This window comes from Calidris pugnax, unplaced genomic scaffold (assembly GCF_001431845.1).
Source record: "Calidris pugnax isolate Ruff unplaced genomic scaffold, ASM143184v1 scaffold21, whole genome shotgun sequence".
NCBI lineage: Eukaryota > Metazoa > Chordata > Aves > Charadriiformes > Scolopacidae > Calidris > Calidris pugnax.
In genome coordinates, this window is record NW_015090770.1 from 360898 (window position 1) to 385034 (window position 24137).

At 38.2% G+C, this 24137-nt stretch overlaps 1 protein-coding gene across 1 annotated transcript in view; it reads left to right on the plus strand.

Moving 5' to 3' along the window:
* The window catches only part of DPP10 (dipeptidyl-peptidase 10 (inactive)), a 304701-nt gene that overhangs the window by 233249 nt on the left and 47315 nt on the right, over positions 1-24137 (plus strand). The window contains exons 8-10 of the mRNA XM_014940136.1: positions 15275-15395; positions 19630-19784; positions 23115-23212. Of these exons, the coding sequence (XP_014795622.1) occupies positions 15275-15395; positions 19630-19784; positions 23115-23212 (374 nt within the window). The remainder of the gene's footprint in view (positions 1-15274; positions 15396-19629; positions 19785-23114; positions 23213-24137) is intronic.

Consider the following 24137-nt stretch of genomic DNA (forward strand, 5'->3'; position numbering starts at 1 on the left):
TTTCCTAATCAGAGCTGGGAAAGATTAGATAACAAGTTTTATTAGGGCCTGTACATTCATATAACTCCAAAATCTTGCCCAAAAACATTGCAGGCTTACCTATGTCCATAGATCATATAATCACTTAGTCACTTTGTATTTGATATTTTCAAAAATATATGATATACTACAGGACAGGGTAGAAAATCTGTGTGTAATCCTCTTTTGGTAAAGTAACGTGGTATAAATGTCAGTTTTATCTGTGAGATAGGAAAACCAGATATATTCTACTCTGTATTACCTCCTAACCACCTAGGCAAAAGGATGGGGAAGAATCACTATAGTAAGGTGCTAAAATGTCAGAAGAGGAGAATTTGAGGAACTGACATTTCTAGTGCCTTTGTCATTCAGGTTCTAAGCCAGAGGTTTCTTTAGCCAATGGTGAACACAAATTGTATTTATCTTTTGTAAAATTTTTGCAGAAGATTTGCAGAAGAGTTTTGAGTCTCTGTGATGGTACCAGTGCCTACAAGGTTGGGCTAGAAACAAGCTAGAGGGACAAAATGAACTTTGCAGCAAAATCACCATAACTGTTGCTGTGTGGCAGGGTTCCTCTGGCTCTTTTATTTGATAGCTTCAGTTTACTATATGATAACTTTTTTTTTTCACATTTGGTACACAGTGTCCAGCAAAAATATAGACAGGATTCTGTCAGTGGAAGTGACAGTGACCCCTCTTCAGTGGGGTTGAACCTCCTTTGCTGCTATGATATGTGTCCTTGAAAGTTAGTTCAGTTGCTGCAGTGGTCAAGAGATGATATCCTGGCCCACTTTAGATCAATGGGCTCTTTATGTCAGTAAGCCAGGATTTTACCTATTGCATATGGGTAAAGATGGAGTTAGATGGTCCTTGTTATTAATAAAAAAAAAAAAAAAAGTCTTCTTTTTAAAAAGTAAAAGCTGTATATACTTCATAGATGATGATGTCATGACTCCCCATTTAACCTCTATCAGCTGTGATGAGGAAGGAAAAAAAACAGGTTTTGATCACACAGCTTTGGTCATGTTCAGTGCTCTTTTAGGTTCTTTCTCTCTGTTTTAGTGAAGTTCACTCTTGAAAAAGAGACATTAAATTCCATCATCACCAACCCATGACTGTCCTTGGATGGGTTGGGTTTTTTTTAAAACCCAACCCATAACCCAACCCAAGTCATAACCCTACAAGGGGTTATGACTTCCCTACTGTGTTTGCACTGAAGGATCAGAGCAGATTAAACTCCTGATGCACTGAGTTGAAGTGACTTGGGCTCTCTCTCATACTCAGCCTGAGCCAGAGAATGGAATGCAGAGAACAGCTTGCAGATGGGCACTTGTGGGCAGTGTATATTCACAGACAGCTTCAAGGCCAGGACCACTCTGGAGAATAAGGATTAAAAAGTCAGGTGTACCGTTGATTTCTAAGAGAAAATGAAGCAATGATTGGCAGGGATGAAAGAAGGCTGAAGGACCTGACAATCAGCCAATGCTTAAAACTCCTACTTTTGTGGACACAAACTGGTGTTTGAAAGGTCTGTTTTAAGCTGGTGGAAGCAGCAATAATGAGGAAAATGGAAATCTGTGCAGACCAAAGTATTTATTGCTTCATCTGGGGGCCAGGATGTGGTGAACTCATGCACTAATAATACTCATGTGCTTATATAAACATTTTATATATATTAGCAGGGTTTATCCGTAGTGACTAATAGGTATTACTTGATCACACAGATAGTGTTGCAGAACACTGCACGTTTTTATTTCACTCTCTATGGCAAATGCCAGTGCATTTACAGAAATAGAGGGAAGTTTTGTGTGGAAGGAAAACAAACTGTTCTTTTCCAGTGTTACTTCTCAGAACCTGAACTGTCCCAAACAAAAATGCTATTTTAAGAATTAGTCTCAATTTTCTCCTTCATATTTGTCTCATTCCTAATGAGATCTTTTAAGACAAACTGGTTTTCTCACATTGAATGCCCTTCCTGTGTGAAGTGGTAAATGGCTCTGGAGTCTGTACAGATCGATGTCATCCGCTACTTGAACAGTGTGCACAGCGGGGAGACCAAGGCACACGTACCGTAGGACAAGATGGGCTGGGTCATCAATAGCAGCCGAAAGGACAAAGCTTTCTGTTAAATCCTGCCTGGGTTTCTCATATAGAAGATGCTCAGAGACATCCTGGTATTCTTCTGCATTTGAATAATGGACAAAGTTCTCAGGGATCATCTACCACTGCAGGAATAATAGAAAACATAATTATGACTTGATAGCACAGCTTTTTCAATTTTGTCTTTTTTGAATTTGGTCCTTGCTGTTAGGATACTACATTCTTACATTTTGTCAAAGGAAACAGAGAAAACTCTTCCTTTGACACCAAGTCTAGACAGTAATCTTAGATATTATCCCATCTCCCAACATTGTCTTTTTTCTTCCAGTGTAACTAGGCTAAAAAATTTTTATGTTATAGATTGATCAATCTGGACATAATTGAAGGCTTCATATCAGTGTGAGATGAGCCTTCAAAATAGAAGACATAATTTTAAAAGATAAGGGCAGATTATGAGTTTATTGTAACACTGTAGGAGCAACCCAGGCATGTAAGAGTGACATTTCTGTCCGTGCTCTTCCATGCTGGTTCATTAGTCAGAAGCTATCAGTAAATGCGAGGAACAAGGAGTGTGAGCTCCTGAGTGTACACTGTTTATACGTAAGTCTGTTATACACATCACTTACACAGACGAAGACTAAAGGGCTGAGCAGTCCAATCCCTCAAAGACATTTTGCAGAGTGCTGCAGCCAGTGTGGTTCTTCAGGCAGCTCCATGGAGAGGAAGAAGCAGATAGGTGCTGGAGCGGGTCCAGAGAAGGGTAACGAAGCTGGTGAGGGGTCTGGAGCACAAGTCTTACGAGGAGAGGCTGAGGGAACTGGGGTTGTTCAGTCTGGGGAAGAGGAGACTGAGGGGAGACCTTATCGCTCTGTACAAGTACCTGAAAGAAGGCTGTAGAGAGACGGGGGTCGGTCTCTTCTCCCAAGTTACAGACGATAGGACAAGGGGTAACGGCTTCAAGTTGCGCCAGGGGAAGTTCAGGTTGGATATTAGGAAACATTTCTTTACTGAAAGGGTTATCAGGCATTGGAATGGGCTGCCCAGGGAGGTGGTGGAGTCACCATCCCTGGAGGTATTTAAGAAACGTGTAGACATGGTTCTTCAGGGCATGCTCTAGTGCCCAAGATTACTGGTTTATGGTGGGGTTCTGTTTGGGTGGGTGATGGTTTTTGGTTTGGTGGTTGTTGTTGTGTGTTTAGGTGGTGGGTGGTGGTTTGTGTTTTTTGTGTTTTTTTTTTTTGTTGCCGGTTGGACTCGATGATCTCTGAGGTCCCTTCCAACCACTACGATTCTGTGATTCTGTAAAAAAAAAATCCAGACTATAAACTCAGGGGCAAAGCAGTCTTACTGTATTCTTCTGTGCAGTCACGAAGATTTATAAAGTAGCTTTTTGCGTAGGTCGCAGTACTGATATTATATGTGATTTTGTTTATACAACACGTAGCTCAATGTTTGGACTCAGGAATAAGTTATTTTGGGATTAGGCAGGGTGTGAATTTAGTGAATGTCATGATCCAATATCATTGGAAAGGCAGCACAATTAGTGTGTGTCTAAACGAGAGGGCAATGCTTCTTCACTTGCATTGGAAATCAAGGACAAAAACATCAGAGTTATCATGGAGTTGCTGATACTCTGTGAGTTCATGACCTGGTTTATTCCATGACATTACTAACTAATCTTGTAGCTGCATTATGAGTGCATCCTCACTGTTGTTTACAGTAGATTTATAAACTATCTAAATAGCAATTAAATATAATAGCCTTGTAGATTGTTTGCAGTTGTTCAGAAACGATTGTGCTAACACATTACTGTGATGCGGTGGCATTAATCTAGACTGCAGAAAAGTGGTGTTCTGTTCTGTTGTTCATGCTATGTCTGGCAGCCTGATGACTGCAAAAATAAAATTAACATATTGGAACTGACAAAAAATATAAAAGGCAGCATGTGACTTTGGGATGTGTTTTGAGGTCTCCGTATTTCATACTGATCATCAACTACTTCCTCTCTGCTTTAATTACAACATAATCAAAAAGTTTGAAAGCTTCCCCTGAGAAAATTCCTGCCTAGGTCAATCACAATCTTTAGCAAATTGGTACCTTTAAGAGTGAGTATAGTTATTATTGCTTACAATTATAATAATTTTGTTATTATCTATTATTTTTTCTGCCTCATTTGCAATGTGCCTATGATTTCGAAACATAGATCATATAAGGGTAGATTTTTGTCTACTGCCATGCTTTTCCTAGGTAGCTGATGGTACCTGCTGTGCCCAGTATCTGCCTAATTAAGTGGTCTGTGGTGCACATGGAACTATGGGGTAAGAGCTGGAGCAAGTCAGAGCTGAACACCTCTGAAAATTTTATACCAGTAGAGATTGATCTGCAAAAGGAAAAAAAAAATTCATAGAGAGGAGATCAGAGCTATTCTGCACTATCAGAGACTTGAAAAGCAGCTCTGTGGCAAATTCTGTTGGACATTTTCACTTGCAATCCCTGTCCATGGGAGCTCACAATCTAAACAGGCTACAGATATAATGTAGAGGAAAGGGATAGAACATAGAGCTGCTTTGCAATACAATTCCATAAACTTTCCTTGAATTTATCATCCTGTGACATATGTGATCTGGGTAAAAAAATTGTGAGATGTAGAAAAAAAAAAGAAGGATTTTGGAAAAAGTCTCCATAATTTTAAGTGACAAAGTCACTAATAAATACTCTAACCATCCAAAATTTACACTTATAAAAGGTTTATAAGCCACTTTCTTGTGTTTTATGTTATCCAAAATATAGTAATTCCCTTTCATTCTGGAGATCACTGCAGGACCTGTAAGAAAGACATCAGCAGAATAAACAGTCCCACCAGTGAAATGCATTCTAACTCTTTTGGGTAATAGTTTGCCACTTTGCATTTTACTTGACTCTCAACTTGTGAGTGTTCCAGTTCATTACTATGGAGCTTCTTCTCCGGCTTATTACCGTGGGCAAGAATGAAAGATGCTGACCCTTTACCTTGCTACTTTTCCAACATGTGCAAAGTATCCCTAGAAATCTGATTTGTCCATGTGATTTCATATACAAGAGATCTCACTTTCACATTTACAGAACAGTAAATCAACACCTAACTTGGAAACACCCATGTATAGAGCATTGTCACAGATTGATAGTGTACCCATCATCCTTACCATGCATGCAGCCAATGAGCAGTTTGAGTGATCCCTCTGCCCAGCACTTTATTGAGTTGTGTTGAATATGAGTGTTGAGTCTGAAGCTGAGGTAGAATAAAGCCAAATGGCACCACAACATCAGTTCATCATAGAACACAGGAAAAGCCACTTCTTTCCTGCAATGAAATGGAGATGTGGAGGGTTTCTGAAGCTCACTGCAGCATGTCCCCTGTGGCTTTTGGCCATAGAGGAGTTTTGATACAGACCAGGAGGCTTGGATTGCTGTCACAGAACTTCTAACTGGGTATAATAAACAACTGTTCCTGTATAATGCTGTATGTTCGTTTTTTCTGGATGATGTTAGAAAGTGTTTTCTTCCAAAAATTAGTGTTATTTTTTTTTTGTGAGAGGAAGAAAGAAGATAGCAGTTATACTGTTGTTGCATTGACACACAAAACATGTAATCTTAAGTGCACCTTGTTCTTCAGTGGAAAGCTGCTTCAATTAAATGAGATTTTGGCAAGAGAAAAGGGCAGAAAGGGGTACTCATCTTCTGTAGCAGTGGGTATAATAATGGTCTGGCAATTGCAATTTAAGTGTGTAAGTCTCAAGGATATAGTAAGGGAAATCATAGATGACAAGGAAATGTTTGTTCAGTTTAGACGTGAAGAAGAGAAAGGACATTACACTGTGACTATGAGTAATATAGTCAGTGGCACCATTCCTAAAAAATGTGTCTATCAGGGCATTTGAGGATGTTGAATGCCGGTAGAGAAGATGCCAACCAAGGTCTTTCTTTGCAAAGGTAATTCATAGACAGATACTGTGGCTGATTTGCAATATTTTTTTTAAGTTGCTGAAAATGAATCATAAGTTGCTGAAGTGGAGCTATTTGTAAAATTTTTCAGATCTGTGAGCCAGAAAGTGGTAACAAATATGTTAAGTACTTAAATGAAAACCAAACTTGTAATCTTGACAGCAAGTGTTGAAAAACCACAACCTAATAGTTTCCATGTGGATGCAGGGATTTGATTTTAATTTCTTCCTACAATCCAAACATAGTTCCAATATTATTTACAAATCAACAGAAGTGCATAGATATTTGCATTTTCTATATTGTGTTGAAAACAGCAGCAGGAATTGGAACCACAGTCTTTTTTTTTTCCTAAAAATCACTTAAAAATCAAATCATTCATTTTTAAATGAATTATGTCATTTAAGATACCAGTTATTTATTTTTTTATTTAAGATCATGTGTTTGTGCTGAACTTTGTATATGGAGCAGCACAATGTTCAAGAAATGAATTCTTTTTTTTCCCCTAAAAATCACTTAAAAATCATTTTAAAATGAATTATGTCATTTAAGATACCACTTATTTATTTTTTATCTAAGATCACCTGTTTGTGCTGAACTTTGCATATGGAGCAGCACAATGTTCAAGAAATGAAGAACATCAACTCTTTGCATATATATAATATGTATGTATGCATACATTTTATCATGAAGCATAAACACTGCCAAGCAAGTTTTTGATCAATCTGTTTAGCTTCAAGTTAATTTTTCCTCATAATGTTTATGTGTGAGGGCTCTGTGCCAGTATCTTTCACTCTGGGATTTAACTGCTAGTTAACTGCTGGTTAAACCGGCTATATGAAAGCTATTTAAGCTGTGCATACATATGGTGTTCCTTTAGCTGTGGTCTAGGTAGCATAACAAGTTACTCTCATTCTTAGGGAGATGGTTTAGTGGTGGACTTGGCAGTGTTGGGTTAATGGTTAATGGACTCAATGATCTTAAAGGTCTTTTCCGACTGCAGTGATTCTGTGATTCTGTTGTATGATTCCCCCATTGCTGTGTGTTGTGTTCCGCCTTCTGCTCCAACGTGAACTCAGGACTAGTAGAAAGACAGCTGCTGCGTGTGTCCTGGGATGATCTTTCTCTTCCCAATATGAGGTTCAACTGCAAAATAGTGCTGTGCCAACTTAGTATTGTAGCTGAGGCTGGTTTGATCTCTGAAGAGCAAAATACTAAATTTGCTGAGCGACTAAGAAAGTCTTCTTTATTTGACTTTATTCTGTCTAATGAATAGCTGATATTATTTGTATTAACAGTTGTTAGTAGGAGAAGATATTTCACCTGGAAATTTTTTTGACTGCTCTAACTAGGGGCAGTTGGATTTCTCCCTGGTTAATGTATGGTAAGACAGGAGACAGAAAAAATGGTAAGAGGCAACCCAGACGGAAAAAACATCTTGAAGCTTTTGAAGAATTAATTATCCAACTAATTAGCTGGCAGTCTCACAAGAAGAAGGGATGGAATTTTGCCGTATGCTTTGGAAATGAAGAAGTCTGATAGATCCTATGCTGAGATGTAGCTATCAGCCGTGCTGGTGGTGGAGTCAGTCGGTTAGCCAGACTGTCTGTGTGGGTGCACTGGATGACACTTGTTTCTGCGTCAGTAAAATTACTTACCCCTCTGTGAAGAGCAAAAAACGCAGTTGAGTGGTCTGTTACATAGAACGTTGGGCTCTGAAGACATCTGGGCCAGTCTAAAGAGTGCTGAACTGTATGTCCTTCCCAAGGTCACGCAGAAATATAGCCAGAGATGGGCTGCCTGAAGGTGCTTTAGGTAGACATCTTTAGCGCTGTCATTAGCAACTGCTGGATTTCTGCAGCAGCAGCATTTCTTGAATGCCTGAAGGTCTCCTTCTGGGCATAATCAAAAATATCTTAGTCTTGTCGTAGCTCATACTCCCTATGTGAAAGGTAATAAAGACTGTCATGTTCTCTGGGGTATTAAGTGGGAGTGCTGAGGTTGTTCCAAGTTGGAATAGTTATTTATATATTTGTTTGTCAGGGAGTCTGTGGATGAATGTGATGATTTCCTTGGTTCACAGGTACGAAATTAACCTGCACAGGAAGAGACCAGAGCTTCTTGGTTTTTTTTAACCAAAGGTGCATTGATACAGATGCCTTCTTTGTTTCCTTTCCAGCTGTATCTGCTAAAGTAGTTTTAGAGTTCGGTCGGCACCTTCCTCAAACTAGGTGTTTGTCCTGATGAAGCTATGTAATGCCATTAGTCACACTCCACCATTTCTTTCCTTCAAGACAAGATGCTGGGTTCTGGGTATTTCCTTCTTATCTTGAAAAGTTAATTTCAGGAACTCTTAAAACTTATGTAAAGGTAGATTGTGGCACTGACACTTGCAGTTTGCTTTACATATTACTATTGATGGCAAAATGCATTTGTGCTGATGGTATCAATCAGGAAGTCAAATCTGCCATGCTCAAACTCTGGAGGATTGATTAGAAAGATTCACTCATTAAGTCAGGAAAATAAGTACCTGATATATTAACCATTATGGGATAGATGTCCAAGTTTTCCCTATGATAAATATCAAGACAATTTTAAAGACTGTGCTAACTGATTTCCTTCTGGTTTATTTGTTAATTGTTAGTGATCTCTGTTATCATTTCACAGCGGGGATCTGAAACTCGTGCCTTATAAGACAACTGCACCTTCTCATGGCTTTTAAGCGGTGGCCACACTACACTAAAAAGTGTGACACAAGCCCAAAAGTACCTGATTGTGGCACAGAGTGGGGAGATATACCTTCAGCTTGGGCAAATGCAACATGAGTGAGTCATGTTGCTTCTAGTCCCGAGACAATTCCCTCTTGTATCGGGGAATAGCAGTGGAAATACATTATACCCGTATGGTTAGTGTTTGTGTAATCTATTTTAAGAACTTCTTGCATAGTAAGCAAACTCGTTTATCTATGCATAAGTTAGAGAAAGGACCCATGTTAGATTGCTAAGTCTACCTCTGTAATTCAGGTTTGAAAGGTTTGCCTCTCTGGTAGCTTTTCTCTACAAGTGAGACCAATAACTGGTTCCAGGAAAGGGAACTAGGTGCAGCAAGGGCTGCAGCTCCGTTTCTCTTCCACCTGAAGAGAACCAGGCTTTTGAATGGACATACAAGTCTGAACTTTGGTGTCTGGATGAATTTCTAAGGCATGTGGAAATACCTGGTGGCACCTCTGTCTCAAGTGCCAGGGCTAACTGGCTGGTGGCAGCCTCTGGTAGAGAAGGTGTCCCTGCTTTGGTGGAAAGCTCAAAGCCCTGCTTCGCACACACTCACTGCTTCTGTGTAGCAGAAGCCACCGGATGGTGACCTCCACCAGCCCCAGGCAAACTGCTGCTGCTGCCCAACTGGTGAGTAAAAAGCTTAAACTGTTGCCAATGCACTACCCTGCAATCAGAGGAGTGATTGAGTGTGGATATGCCCATGAAGAAGGCTTCCGTCGAGCACCTAAAGGGAAAAAGTGGAGTATTTTTCTGTAATTTAGCGGCTTTTCTCTGCCTGTAGTGTTTGAAATGATTAAAGACACACGGGGGGCCTCTCCAGCTATTGGCACTGGGTTTGTCGTTCAGCTGTGGGATTAGATGTCTTTGTGTTTTCACAGCTGTCTGCCATCTGGAACTAACTGCTTGGACTGGGTGCTCTGCTTAAGACCTCAGCCTGAAATAGAATCATGTAATTGTGAAACATCTTGCAAACAATAAATAAGTGTTTGGGAAGAAATTAATTTAGAAGAAGGTTTTTGAAAAAAATAGATCAGAGGCTGACAGATGTGGAAGAAAGAGAAGGATTAGTGCTGTAGGTAGAACATTAGAGCAAGCAGAGCCTCAAATTCTTCACAGTCAGTTGAAATAAATGTGATCATTATCAAGAATTAATTTCTCACTAATCCAAAGCATTCTTGCAGATGTTTTTCATTAATTGGAAAAAACTTATTAAAATAATTAAAGAAATGCTGTGGTTTTTTCTTCATTTGGTTTAAATCTTGAAGCCATTAGCTGTGCAAAAATCTGTAAGAAAACAAAAAGTAAAATATTTTTGAAGGTTTTAGATTTTTATATTTATCCCCATTTACAGCATTATTACCTATGGGTCTTAGCTAAAAAATAAATTTAAATACTCTAAAAATACTTGGGAAACGTGGTGAAGAGAAGAGGTTAAAAAAAAGCTTAATAATAATTTTTTATATAAGATAGCATAGCCTGGTTCCACTTTGTGCCTTTTTCAATTTATTTTCTTATCGTCATGCCTGAAAGATGTGAAAGCATTTTGGGCACAAAGCCACTGATGTATTCATGAGAATACTTGTCTGATACACAGTTAAACTCCTCTTTTAGCAGCTTTGGAAGATTCAGTAGTTACAGTCAACGTTTTAGTACTCATGATGTAGTAATTAGACCCAAGTGTATATTAAGAAAAACCCTTTTACTTTAACTTGCTCCCAAATGCCCAAGTAGAGATAGACTAGCAAGGGAAATTTTTGGTTTATGTGACATAGCCCAAAACACAATGTACAAAGTGATGAAGTATGTGAAGTCCCCACCCTGGAAACCTTTGGGCACGTGTTTAGTTTTATTTACTGGAGTCAAGATTTTAGTCACATTTATTTGCAAGTTTCTGCTCCAAGAAAATATACATGGGTATATTTAATTAATGATTCTTGTCCCAGGGTTATAATTTGCTTTCTGCCTTGTAGTATTTGAGAGTATAAGTCTCTGTTGTAGGAAAAGTAGTAGTCTGAGCTCTCTCTCAGCCCCTTGCTCTCAATTTCACTCAATTTTAAAGACCAAATTGTGGTTCATAAATTCAGCTTCTATGTATTGCTCTACTGCAACTAATCAGCAGCAGCAGCTGCCACCTAAAAAATAAAAATTTCCATCTAGTCTTTGTGTTTTTCAAATAAAACCTTGGAAATATATTTTAGTGCAGCATAAAGTAGAACTGCAAGGAGTTTTCTACAGATATTGTTTCCACCAGAAAACATCGGTGGCAACATTTAAATTGAGCAAGAAGGCAAGCTTTGCAGGGACAAGAAGCCAACTTCACTGCTCTTTGGCAAAACCAGAGCTATTGTGCACACACTTGCTCTATTTGCAGCTATTTCAGAGGAACACAAAGTTGCTTGGCTTCCTGAGCAAGAAGGCAAAAAAATTATGAGCCAAAGGAAAGAAATTTAGGTGCTTTGAAGGGACAAGAAGCCAACTTCACTGCTCTTTGTTGAGCAAGAAGGCAAGCTTTGCAGGGACAAGAAGCCAACTTCACTGCTCTTTGGCAAAACCAGAGCTATTGTGCACACACTTGCTCTATTTGCAGCTATTTCAGAGGAACACAAAGCCAAGTTGCTTGGCTTCTTGTTGGTCTTGTATGTGCAATCGCTAGACAAAAGTGGCAAGATCTATTCACAATCTTGTGATCAAAAGTAGTTTCAAGCGGTGACCTATTGCAATTTCAGTGTTACATATGTGGTACATTTGAGGTTATATATGAGTTACATATGAGGTAAATTTATACAATATAAATATTATACTGGGAAGAAGAATTTGCAATGGCCATGCCTTTTAGAAATGTCTGTCTTGTCCACATTGCTATGGCAGTAATGTAAGATTGGAGGTTGGTTTTCACAGCTACACAAAGTACTTGTTCTTAATTGAATCCACAGCTTGGATTTACTAAGAGCAAAGCAAAGAGCCTCTTGGGCCAGGGCTAGTAGCCTTCATGGTAAGGTTGTCACTCCTGTAACTACTCCACTGTTTTGCTGCAGAAATCAACACATTAACTCCAAATCCTTATTTCCAATACTTGAAGGAGTTAATTACAGATGAGCACTTTGGCTTGGTCAGGAATGGAAGGGAATGCAGTCCTGACTGCAGGGGTTTGGCAGTGTCACTGTAGGAAATGTGCCCGAAGCCACTCCTGTGGGTACAAACAGCAGTCTGTGGGCTTTATGTGGAAAACAGCACCTCCTGAAATATAACAAATATTCGAAATTATAGATGAGATTAAATGACTAACCATGATGATGAATCTTTCTAACATGTTTTTACAGCCTCAAGCATGAGGATATTGATCTTTTGAAACGCTGCAGGCAGTGCAGAGCGATACTTGCTGGTGCGCCAACCCTAAATCATCGATGTGCATTTACATGCTGTTTAGTTCTGTGGGGGACCACGAACGGTTGTATTTCATAAATGTTTTGCAAAGGAACATAAATTCATCATTTTTAATGTTAAATTCAAGAAAGCAATGAGCTCGAGGCTTTCTAGGGTGAGAGCCGCTGGGTGGCTTTGAGGTTTTTCAAAAACTTAAAAATTTTCCAATCCATATATTCAAGAAAAACTTGGTCTTGGGGTAGCTTTCAAAGTTGAAAGAACACATGTTACTAGTGATGAGGAGAGAAGGGAAACTTTGGATGACAGAGTAGACTAAGAGGATTGTGGGGATGTTCAGAGGGTGGCTGAGGAGGGAAGACAAAGCCGCTTTAGGAAAAGAATGAAGGATAAAGCTGAGGAAGCCAGCAGTCAGTGGCACAACAGTGAGTATTCCTTCTGAGATATTTACTTATCTGAAATGTGTCAAATGGAATTAGCAATGCCTGATAACTAGTAATAACAGGATTAAAGACCTTTTCATGATTCAGTCATAAAACAAGTAGTTCTTAATCCTGTACTTTGACTGGCAATGATGGCTTTAAATGAAAGTTTTTCATCGCAGAGACTAGACACTACGGGTATCTTCACCAGTAAAAATACAAATGGCCTGAGAAGGGGGGAGAGAAGCAAAAACGATACTTCGGATCTTCAAAACTGAATTAGATTGAGCTCAGTTAATTAAAGAAGCTTAAATAAAATAGAATCATTTGATCAAGTAGACTTTCTTTGTAATCTCCTGAAAGCAGTTGTTTATATCAGAAGAAATTGTCAAATCTAAGAAATTGCTCCTTACTAAGCAATAATCAATAGAGTGGTTCCCCCTTCTTAACCTATCTGTAATTTAGTCTGATAGCAATATTTTTGGTTCACTTTAGTAGCAAGCAGTTGGCTAAATTATTTTGGTTTTTCTGGTTAAGCAATTAACTATGCCTTGTTATTACTTGTATTTGTTTCTTTTACCTTAGGAAAAAAAAAAAAAGAAGTACATTTTTACTCTGGAAATACACATTGACAAAGCTTGATATGTCCAGCTTTCTCTAATCTATGTTTTCTCTTGGTGTTAATGCTGGGTCAGACATCATTTTCCTGCAAATTCTCAACTGTAACAAATATTACTTATAAAACTATAAATGTAATTACTGGTCAGTACATTTTGGAGTTTTCAAACTGGATCAACTATTTTTACTTCAGTTTTGAACTCACTGCTCGGTTTGAATTTCTGACCATAAAGAACTTTGTTCTAAGTCACGTTTGATTCTCAGTAACGGTCAAAATCATTACATTAATCATAAAAAAACTCAGCTTTATTGCTTTATGCAGCAGAAATCATGAAGTGGTTCCTGTTAAAAATCAAGAAATGCCATTAGTTTGGGGACTTACAGGGAAATCTATTTCAGATGGTAATTTAGAAGCAGAGAACAGCAGTAATAGTGATAATAGTACTTTGCTCTCCGGTTAGTATTTTCCCATATGTCTTTTATCGTAGAAATATGAGAGAATGATAAATTACTAGCCTTTTAAAATGATCTTTGGTAGAAATATATTTATTTCATGTTAGCAGTCCCTGAGACTCCATATCTCAGTGTACATTGATGAAATCATGTAACAGTCATTTCCATTCTGTGTTGCTCTTCTAGTGCTAGTAGCTGCATTTTCTTAGTGTGAGTCAAGTTTGGTGCATAACAGTGATATTAGTTTGATTCCTTTGTTAAGCTGTGCAAGCACATATGTGGCCATTGTAATTTAGCAATAAAGGAAAGAAAAAGGCTACAACTCTGAGCTTATTATAGCTAAAATAAGAGTCTAGTCACAGGCATTGACAACTCAGGAAAATGAGGTATGCAGGAGTACAGACAGAAATGATTAAGAGCATTATTACTGGAAATGTTAGTAGCTGTGGTTCTGCTTTTCATACCCATCTGTAGATTTGACTTGTTAGTGTCTCTGAAGTTTGTTTCTTATTAAAAAGGACTGGGAACAATAGGGCCAATTAAGAAGTTTGAGAAAACATGTACCTTAATCGTGTTGAAGTGAAATGCTCACAGGTCTCCTAGCTGACAGGAGAAAGGCAGACATATAGCCCATTATGGCATACTTCTGAGTATGTAAGAATTTCCATGTCATAAACCTTCCTCATCATCATTGTATTTTCTATTGCCCTTTTTGCCATCCCCATACTCCTCCAAAGTTGGTCTGTTGTGTTTTTTTTTTTCCCTTTTATCTTTCTTTCATTGCACTTTGTCATGGAGCCTGGAGTTCAGTCTTACAAAATGAGTTAACTTGAAAGACTTTGCAACAAAGTGAGCAGGGAAAGGAAAGCAGAGGAGGCTGAGAACTGGCAGTGAAGGAGGAAAGGACTGTCCATCCAGTCCGTTACTTGCAGGAGAAAGAGGAGGAGCCTAGACTTGAAAATAAAGGGCATTTATATAGCACACTTGAGGTGAAATGTTTGTGTGTCAGAGTCAGAAATAGTGTCAGCAAGCTGGGAAAAGGTAATGGCAGTCTGCTATTTATTTCTGCTTTTCCAGTAAGTTCTCACACCATGATATAAAGCTGTAACTTAAATTTATGATGTGTGCTGTATGTACTTGCAGAAGTGCGTCTAATTTCACAGCTAGAAAAACAGATGATTTTATTAGACAGAATGGAATTAATGGAATATTTCTGTATCCATTCAACTGTTACAAAAATTGTCTCCTGTATGATTCTGTGGAATGTAATAATATATCATAAAGCGAATAGAAACATTCCAACTGGGAAGAAAATTTCAAAGGAAGAATTTGACTTGGCATAAGTATTAAAAGTTGCTTAGTTTGTCCAAATTGATAATAAAAGAAAATATGAAGCCAGTTGGTGAAAAGTCATGCTGAATTATTCTGTAGACTGTTCTGAGCCTGAGGAAATTACATATTCATTGCTGAATATTCATTTATGTCTGCCAAAATGTTCTTTTTTCTCTCCATCCCTCTTACCTCATCCAGATTTATATTTTTGAAAATAACATCTACTATCAGCCTGATGTAAAGAGTAGCTCATTGCGCCTGACATCTTCGGGAAAAGAAGGAATTATTTTTAATGGAATTGCAGACTGGCTGTATGAAGGTAAGCCGGAAAAATATATCTGTTTATTAAAACAGATGAGAGGTTCTTGTACAGACCAAACAACACAAATGTATTCATTTCAGAAAATTCTATCCAGGGTTGGTTTTGCTTCTTGCCTTCTCATTTTCTTGCAAGATTGCCTTTGTATCTATTCATACTTCATATTGACTGCTCTTTTACATATAACAATATTCTCTGAGAAAGAGGAATTTATTTTCAACCAGAATGTATCAAATGCAACAGGAACAATAGGTAGTATGTAATCTTGATATGGAGTTTTAGTGCCAACTTCAGTGGGGCTGGCATTTCAAATAAAACTAAACACCCTGTATGATTTGCTTATCTTGAATAACTCCATTCATACCTTGGGAGCTATTCTGGATTTACAACATAAATGAGGAGGGAAAGGACTCTGTTGCTTGTGTGAACAGATTGTGCCAATAAGTTTACAGTTAAAATATCCTAATATAAGGCAGCACAGAAGAATCATAGTGTAGAAACAGAACTATATCTACGTTTTCTTTCTTGTGCTGGATACATAATGAAAGGTGATCAAAGATGATATCATCTGGTGCCTCACTTCTCTTTTTATCGAGGTCTCTCCTTCAGTCTTGGTGGTGTGTTGTACATTAGCATGACTCACCAGAGGCTCCAGCTTCTCAAGCCCCACAGTAACACTGTGCTTGGCTTTAAGAGCATGCTTGAATCCAGTTTCAGTGTTTTGGAAAGATCTAAAAGTGTCATACTTTTACCTCAACAGTGGCTCCTACTTTTGGCCTAAATCAACCTGGGCTCGACTCCTGGAAAATTTGCTGTTGCTGGCAAGCAATGCCAAAATGAACTGGAGGTAGCTCAGTCCGTAGTCCATGATGTCCTCTGGTTCTGAAGCTGTCTTCTCTCTAACACCGCAGAATGTTTCGCCCTGCACTCAAAATGCTTTTAACATAATAATAAATAAAATAAAAAAAAAAATTAAAAAAGGAACAGAATATTCAGCTTGGTACAAAAGCTTAAAATCAATGCACATTTCAGTTATTCTTTCTATGGGACATGCGAATTTTATAGATAAATAGCTCAGTGTTAAATATGTAGTTACCTGAAGTATATAACTTCTCTTATGCAGAGTTTTGCAGGACAGAGTGTTTTTTAGAAATGGTGGTGTGTCATAGAGCAAGGAACCTCAGTGGGGCCCTTAGAAATGGTCTATCATACCTCATGGCGTTTCAGAAGTTGTGAGCAGACAGCTCACATGGGGATTTTTTTCATATCTCTGCCCAAGTAAACCCTGAAATTAGAATGATAGTTTGCATCCCTTAGCCATATAAACGTCTGTGTCTGGTAATTACCCTTTTCCAAGGTTTCAATTAATGTTTTGAAATGTTTTAACGTGGTGGCATATTTCAAAACTTAAGGACAAAGGACTTCTTTGGAATGGAATATAGTTTTATATGCACTTCGTGTTCTTCAAATCTAACACAGCTGCATGCAAATTGAAGAATTAAGCACATATAGCTCATTATAGTTGATATAGTATATCAAGTTTTTGCTAAAACAAAGTGATGTTAGTAAGAGTCACAGTCATGGATGCAAAAAAGGCAATTCTGGCTCCAATTCTGCAACCATTTTGAGGACGCCCATTCAGAAGAGGGCAGTTTGTGTTTCTTTTCCCTTTGGGGTGCAGCTGGGTGCAGCATGGACCTGCATTGAACAACATATAATGGAGGATCATTAACAGCTGTACTCTACAGAACAAAATGTAATATAAGATTCTTTAAAAAACACTTCTTCCTAGTCTGCAAAGGATCAAAGGGGTATCACAGGATCATTCATGCCAGAAGGGACCATAGAAAATTACCTAATGCATCTGACTGGTTCTGGTATTTGCCAGGTGTTTTATTTGAGCTGTCTGGAAAGGATGGAGTAGACCCTATCTAAGAATTGTACAGGTAGAAGTTTAAGACATATTTTAATGGAAGAAATGCTGTAGAGTTTAGATGATTTGGACCTCTGCATTCATTTAGAAACTAAAGAGAATCAAAACTGTTCTCTTATTTTAAATGTGTCAATATGCTGATTTTTTTTTGTGTTTCTGCTTACCTATATATCTCAGAAACAGTATCTGAGGTTAATGTGGATTTTTTTGTAACTTCATTTGTTTTAAAGATCAACAACACTGTTGATAAAACAGATGAATCTTCCTTTAAGCTTCAAATATTTCATGAGGAACAGAAAAAGAAAATGGGGTAATAACAGGAGCAGCCAGCACAGTAATGGAAATGGTGCTTATCTGAGGTTATGCTCCTCATTCTCTGCGTGTTTCCATCATTCCTACAGACACACTTTATTAATATTTGGGGACTGAAAGGCTTTAAAGCTTCATAGAACTTCTTTAGCTGAGAACAAAACACAGATCTCTTCATATGTGTTGTGGGTGATTTTTGCCTGTGAATATATGGATGCATAGGTCTCATACAGGGCTGATTTTAAAAAAGGGCCATGAGCCTGCTTCTTGTTTTTTGAAAAGGAAGCCAGGCTTATTTATCTAAATATCTTATACAGGGCTGATTTTAAAAAAGGGTCATGAGCTTGCTTCTTGTTTTTTGAAAAGGAAGCCAGGCTTATTTATCTAAATATCTTATATTTCCAAGTTTTTTTAATCCCTGACCCAAATAGCTGCTGCATTTCCTGGCTTACAGAGAACTCTTTGGGCTCCCAGGGATGCAGGCAGGAGGTGAGCTCTTCTCCACAATACCAGGGACGCAGGCAGGAGGTGAGCTCTTCTCCACAATATACATAATTAAAGTCAAGGTAGAAGGAAATTCTGTCTGTATGCATTGGAAGATAACAGTCAGTGTCTGTTGACATGGATGAATATATACTTCTTTCCCATTAACCACTGTTTAAGTTAGAGCAGTCCTCTACTTTTAGGAGTGTTTTTAATAGCATCAGAAGCTGAGCAGGCTGAATATCATCCAGCTGAAGTCAAGACATTTTCAGTTGAATTGATAACTGTTCCTCCTTTGACCTCATTTGTTTTCTGTTATCATTTGCATAAGTTTATTAGCATTTTACCTTACACTAGCATTTGGGAATAGCTTTTCTCTGTGCGAATAACCTTGTTTGAATGCAAACAGTAATATTTTAAAACAAACATAATTGGGACTTTTGCTATCTGGTATTCACCGTTCATCCTCAGCTGTTCTCTTGTGCAAAGGTTTTAGTTATCCAGCCAGGGAAAGAAGCATGACACAGAATGTATGACTTTGAATATACACTTAATTGCACTTAACCTTAGATAATTCAACACATTAAGCCATTTCAAAACTTTCAGGGTCTGATTAGTGTCTTGGAGAGTCTCCACTGACAATTTAAGTAGTTTTGTAGGTAGGCTCTTAAATTAGGTATGAAATTATGCCTTTGTTCCTGTTAGCATACTATTCTCAATTAGGTTTATAGCAAAATTCTTCAAATTTAAATACAAATTTCTCACCAAACAAGCCAACATATCAAATACATAATGCAAAAAAATCTAACTGTTTTCACAGTGGAAGACAGAAGACCTGTACAGGGTGAATTTGGAATTGGTCAGGAGCTGCTTTGCTGGGATTCAAGGAGTCTGGCTGCTGCTTCTCTCATTGTTTCCATTTTTTTTCTTTCTGATATGAAATACAATGACAATAAATGTAAGAAAGCATTACATGACTGAATAACTGCACAACTGAACTTCCTAAGAATTAAAGCTGATCATTAGACTTGGACAAGAAAGCCAAAATATTGCACTCCAAAAATGATTACATAAATATCACTGTGTGAGGATCTGCATGTTACACCACAGCCCAGAGAAATTGGGTATACTAAAGTTTTATATTAAAAGAAAAAAAAAAAGATTGACAATCCTAAAAAATGTATTAAAGTTGTCCAAATCATTTAAAAATTAATTAAACACATCTAATGGAATGCAATAGAAGGAAGCATATGGCAGTAACAATCATCTTTCATGTTTAAATGATTTATTGACATCAATGAAAGTATTCATGTGAGGAAAATGGTTAAAGTTTCATCTTTTGATGTGCCTTGTTATCCAAACATTCAACCCAAAATTATGTGAAATTACTGGAATTACAACAAATGCATTTCTAGTAGACACAGAAAGGAAAAAATCAGTGCCAGCTGAATGAACTGGAAACTATGTGATAGTTATTTTTATGGACCCTAAGGAGATCTGGTTTTGCAGAGGAACTTCTTCATTCTCACGTTGCCCACTGGTGGTCTCCAGACGGTGAAAGACTGGCGTTCCTGACCATAAATGACTCCCTGGTACCGAACATGGTTATTCCCCGGTTTACTGGAGGTCTATATCCAAAAGGAAAGCATTATCCATATCCTAAGGTAAGATGAGTGTGAGTGCAGCTCCCGCCTCCTCTTTCTTGTTCAGTGATGGTATCCAACCATATGGAAGGAGTGTTTCTAGACAGTAACGGAGGCTGGTTTTGTTCATGTTGCTTTTCAGGAAGTATTAATTACATTTTTTTTCAGCAAACTGTAACACCTTGTGTTGGAAAGAAACTATCAGGTGAGGGAACAGCAGACAGACTGTTTTGTAGTAATTTCATCATTGAGATATGGTTTGGTAAAATCAATCTGCCACTTCTGAGAGAAGGGTAATATGTTTGAAGAACCACACAGAAAAAAAGATACTGTCACAACTGCACTGGAGTCATACATGCTGTGTGCAGAGTGCAGGGAGTTGTATAGATCTCAGTAAATTATGCTGTTATTAATAAATGTGAAAGACTGGCCTTGGATAAGATAAGCCACAGTAAAATCTTTTCCTGACCATCAAAACAAGAAAAAAAAATATTAAAGAAATAGAGCTATCACTGGGTTTCAGAAGATTTAGAGAAGGGTTTTCAGATTCCTTTTGGAAAGTGAGAGAGCAGCCCAGGCAGGGATAATGTCTGAAATCGCCCTTCATTTTCTGGGGATTTCCTGATTAGGTGCCTCCCTAGCTGTCATTTTTGTGCTGAGCTCCAGCACTGGTATTATCTTCCAAGTTATCACTTTATCTGTCCCTTGTGTATGGTTTCAAAAAGCCTGAGTTCCTTTCTGACGGGATATGTAGGTCCATGTACGTGGTACTCCTTTGACATTTCAAAGGAAGTTCATTGAGGATTTTAGAAAGTGTTATTACCATTTTTTTGCTATTGTTTTTTGGAGATGACCCTTTGTTCTTAATAGGGATGGACAGTTAGATCATACCAGGTACTAATAAAGAATAACATGCATGATATATATATCTAATTTATTTGTGCTATGAAATCATACTCTGAAATAATGAATTAACAGCCTTTTTAGAGCTAGTTTACATGCTTGCCTTGGCAAAAGACCTTAAGTAATAGAGCAAAGAAAAAATAAGGAATATTTTTAAAAGTCAGCTTTGTAAACAAGAAAGGAAAAATTCCATTTCATTAGCAATTCAGCATAAAAGTGATACACAATACTACTTCAGTAATCTCATTAATGAAAAAACATTATCTTTATTTAATGTCTCCTTTTAATGCCAATTTAGCTACCCGTTAAACATCATTAATTGATAATGGAGCTTGTGATATAGCAACAGAGATGGGGGGAAAAAAAAGTTTGGTCTTTATTATAGAATGAAATCATTGGAGAAAATTATATCTATGATTAATAAATAAGATGGAACCCATGTGCTTGTGAATATTTGTGAATATTGGAACTTGTGCAGCTGTGTAGATGTCATGAATAGAGAATGTATTCTTAAAAAAAATGAAAAAGGAAGTTAAAATTTTATTAAATACATTGAGAATAAAGTAAGATTTCAATGTAAACGGTTCTTGCACCACTATATGAATGTTTGATACATTCGATACATACAAATTTATGCTATTCAGCTTGTCATGAGGACCCCGAGTGGTGGAGGAGTGGAGGCTGTTCACTACTGAGGGAGAGAGTTTTCTACTTGGGCAGAAAAGCCACCTTCAGCTGCCCAAGTCCACTGGAGGCTCCTGGAGCACAGTGGGTGTTTGCCCCACTGACCGTGGCACCTCCCCAGCCATAGGGACAGACCTTGTATCACACTAGAAGCCACCACTGCAGAGCTCTAGCTCTGACATATCCATGCACAGAGTGGGGCACACCACAGATACTTATATTAGAGATATGACAGTAGGATGGGGCAGTACATTCCTGAAGGGAGAGCAGCTCAGGCTGGCAGCCTGCAATGGACTTTGCCATGGTCAGAGTGGGACTGGTGATTCCAGAGCTAGGGTAGTGCTGAGCTTCATGTTCAGGGGCTCAAATGGATCTGGCCATGCCCTCTGTGAAGGCATGCTTTGGAGCGTCTCTCTACATGTCCTGCTCATACTGGATATTCATTAGTCATGGCCACCTTCCCCTAGAGAATGCTTGGATACCACTATGCAGTCAATGTGAGGTTCACAGGATAGAAGGAAATTGCAACTGTGTCCTAAGGACTTGGTCTTCCAGTGGTTTTCTTCCAGTTTTGCATTTGTGTAAGCTGTGTTCGTGCAAAGGATGCTTTTGAGGCAAATGGAAAAGTTTTTATGAAAAAATAATCATAATTCCAGGAGTCTAATCAAATTAATTTTCAAGACTTTTTTTTAGTACTAGTAAAAATAAACAAATGCCACTTTCTTGTCCCCCATACCACTCAGAAATGAGTGGATACAGGATTCAGACTATATTTTGAGATAAGTACAATTTCTATAGGGAATTTGTGGGTGTATTTCAGCCAAGTTATTTTGCATTTCTGAATACCCCTGTGAAAAGCCAGATATGTGGGTTTGTAGTTTATTATGATTAAATCTGTAGAATCAGTGATTTTACCTTACCCTTCCAATATTGAACAGCAGTCAGCCCCACCAAGGGACATCCCCCATATCCCAAGGGCACAACATAGCTCCTGTGACTTACATGAAAAAGAAGCTTGAATATGATACAGCTAGGACAGGAACATGGGACTAGTAGCCAGCCCTATGGAGCCTTGTCAGCTGTCTCCAGTCCTTTCTCTTCATCTCAGAAACCTTCCTTAATAACGAGCCATGTTACTGGGAGAAGAACAAATCCCAGCTTCCTGTAGATCCTTAGGATTTATCAGACTCTTCCCAGTGGATCTGTATCAAACTGCCATTCTATTCCCCTTTAGCAACAAGAAGCATTTTGTTTTTCTTATAGCTGGCCTGCCAAAGCAGCTGGGTCCTGAGCATGGCCAAAAATAGGTTTTCCATCTCAGCAAGCCAGGGAAAGAAGACTAGGGGAAAACAATAAAGAAAGAGGAGGAAGAGGAGGAATGTTATCCCAGATATGGGACAGCTTTTTGGAAGAAGGAACAATAGTGTCTGGAAAAGACTTTGCTGGAGGCTGGGTTTAACTGCTGGTTTAGAAGCTGGCTGTGTTTTTGCAGCTGACTTTACAGAACTGGGCCAAACCACTTCTAGTGTTGCTCTGCATAGGAAGGTCTGCCTTCAGTAAAGGGCGGTAAGAGAATTACTCAATTAATGCTTACTTTTCTAACTGTGTAGTTCATATGGCTGCAAAATTATTTTTTTTAAAATTTAAGATTTTTAAATTGTAATAATTTCTCATTATAAAGATACTGATTTGTGTTAATGAGTGATTCTGTTTAGCTGTCACTGATTCAGTACCGCTAAAGCTCCTATTTTCTTTTTTTCAAAGGCAGGTCAAACAAATCCAACAATAAAGCTGTTTGTAGTTAATCTGTATGGACCAGCACATACACTGGAACTGATGCCACCTGACAACTTTAAATCAAGGTATATAAATTCATTGTTGTGAAACTCATGTTTAATTTAACCTAACTGTCTCTCAGGCTAATGGTTGCCTTTTTACATCAGCAAGTCACTTATCTTTGACTGGAATGCACTTGATCTCTGTCCCTGTGGTTGAACATAATGATGATGAAATAAGGTCCAACTGGATTGGATGGATGCTTCTCTTAAAAATCCCAAGGATCTGGGATATGCTCATGTCTGATGTCCTGAGAAGCTCCAAATTACTTGAAATACATGAAATTAAGAATCCTAAACTAAATCCTAAACCCCTAAAGGGGCTGAACATTGCCCTGGTTCTGAAGTTGCTACTGCATTCACTCCCAGCCTTTCCGTGCTGTATGGCAACTTGTTGCTTTCGGTTTCTGAAATGAGGTTGCAGAATATTGAAGTGTATTATAAATGCACAGAACATGTAATCAGGGTGTTCCCTCATTTAGAGAGAAATATTCTGAACTTTTCAAATGCAGTAGGTTACAGAAAGTTCCATTTCTTTTCATGGCTGACAGAGGCAGTGAGGTGACAGAAAGTGAGGTGCGATGCCACCAGATCACATGGACTAAGGGCTGTGCTGTGTGTTCTGGGAGAAACTGCTTCAAAATCGCTAATTTAACAGTCCCTTTGACTTTAGGACTGAAGAACTGAGGTCTGGCTGCAACTGGTGACCCCTCTGCTAAAGTTAATTCCTTAAACTGAGGTCCCTATTACCTGTCCCCACTTGAGATGCCTTGGAAATTTTGTTGAAGGGCAAGAAAATTTTCATCCCTTCCCATATGCATATTCCAGTTTGTAGAATTGCAGTTGTATTGATGAAATTCCCATTGGGATTTCAGTGCACATGCTAATGATCTTATAACCCTAAATTATTATATAATATAGGTAGTAATAACAATAAAGGAGTTAACACGAC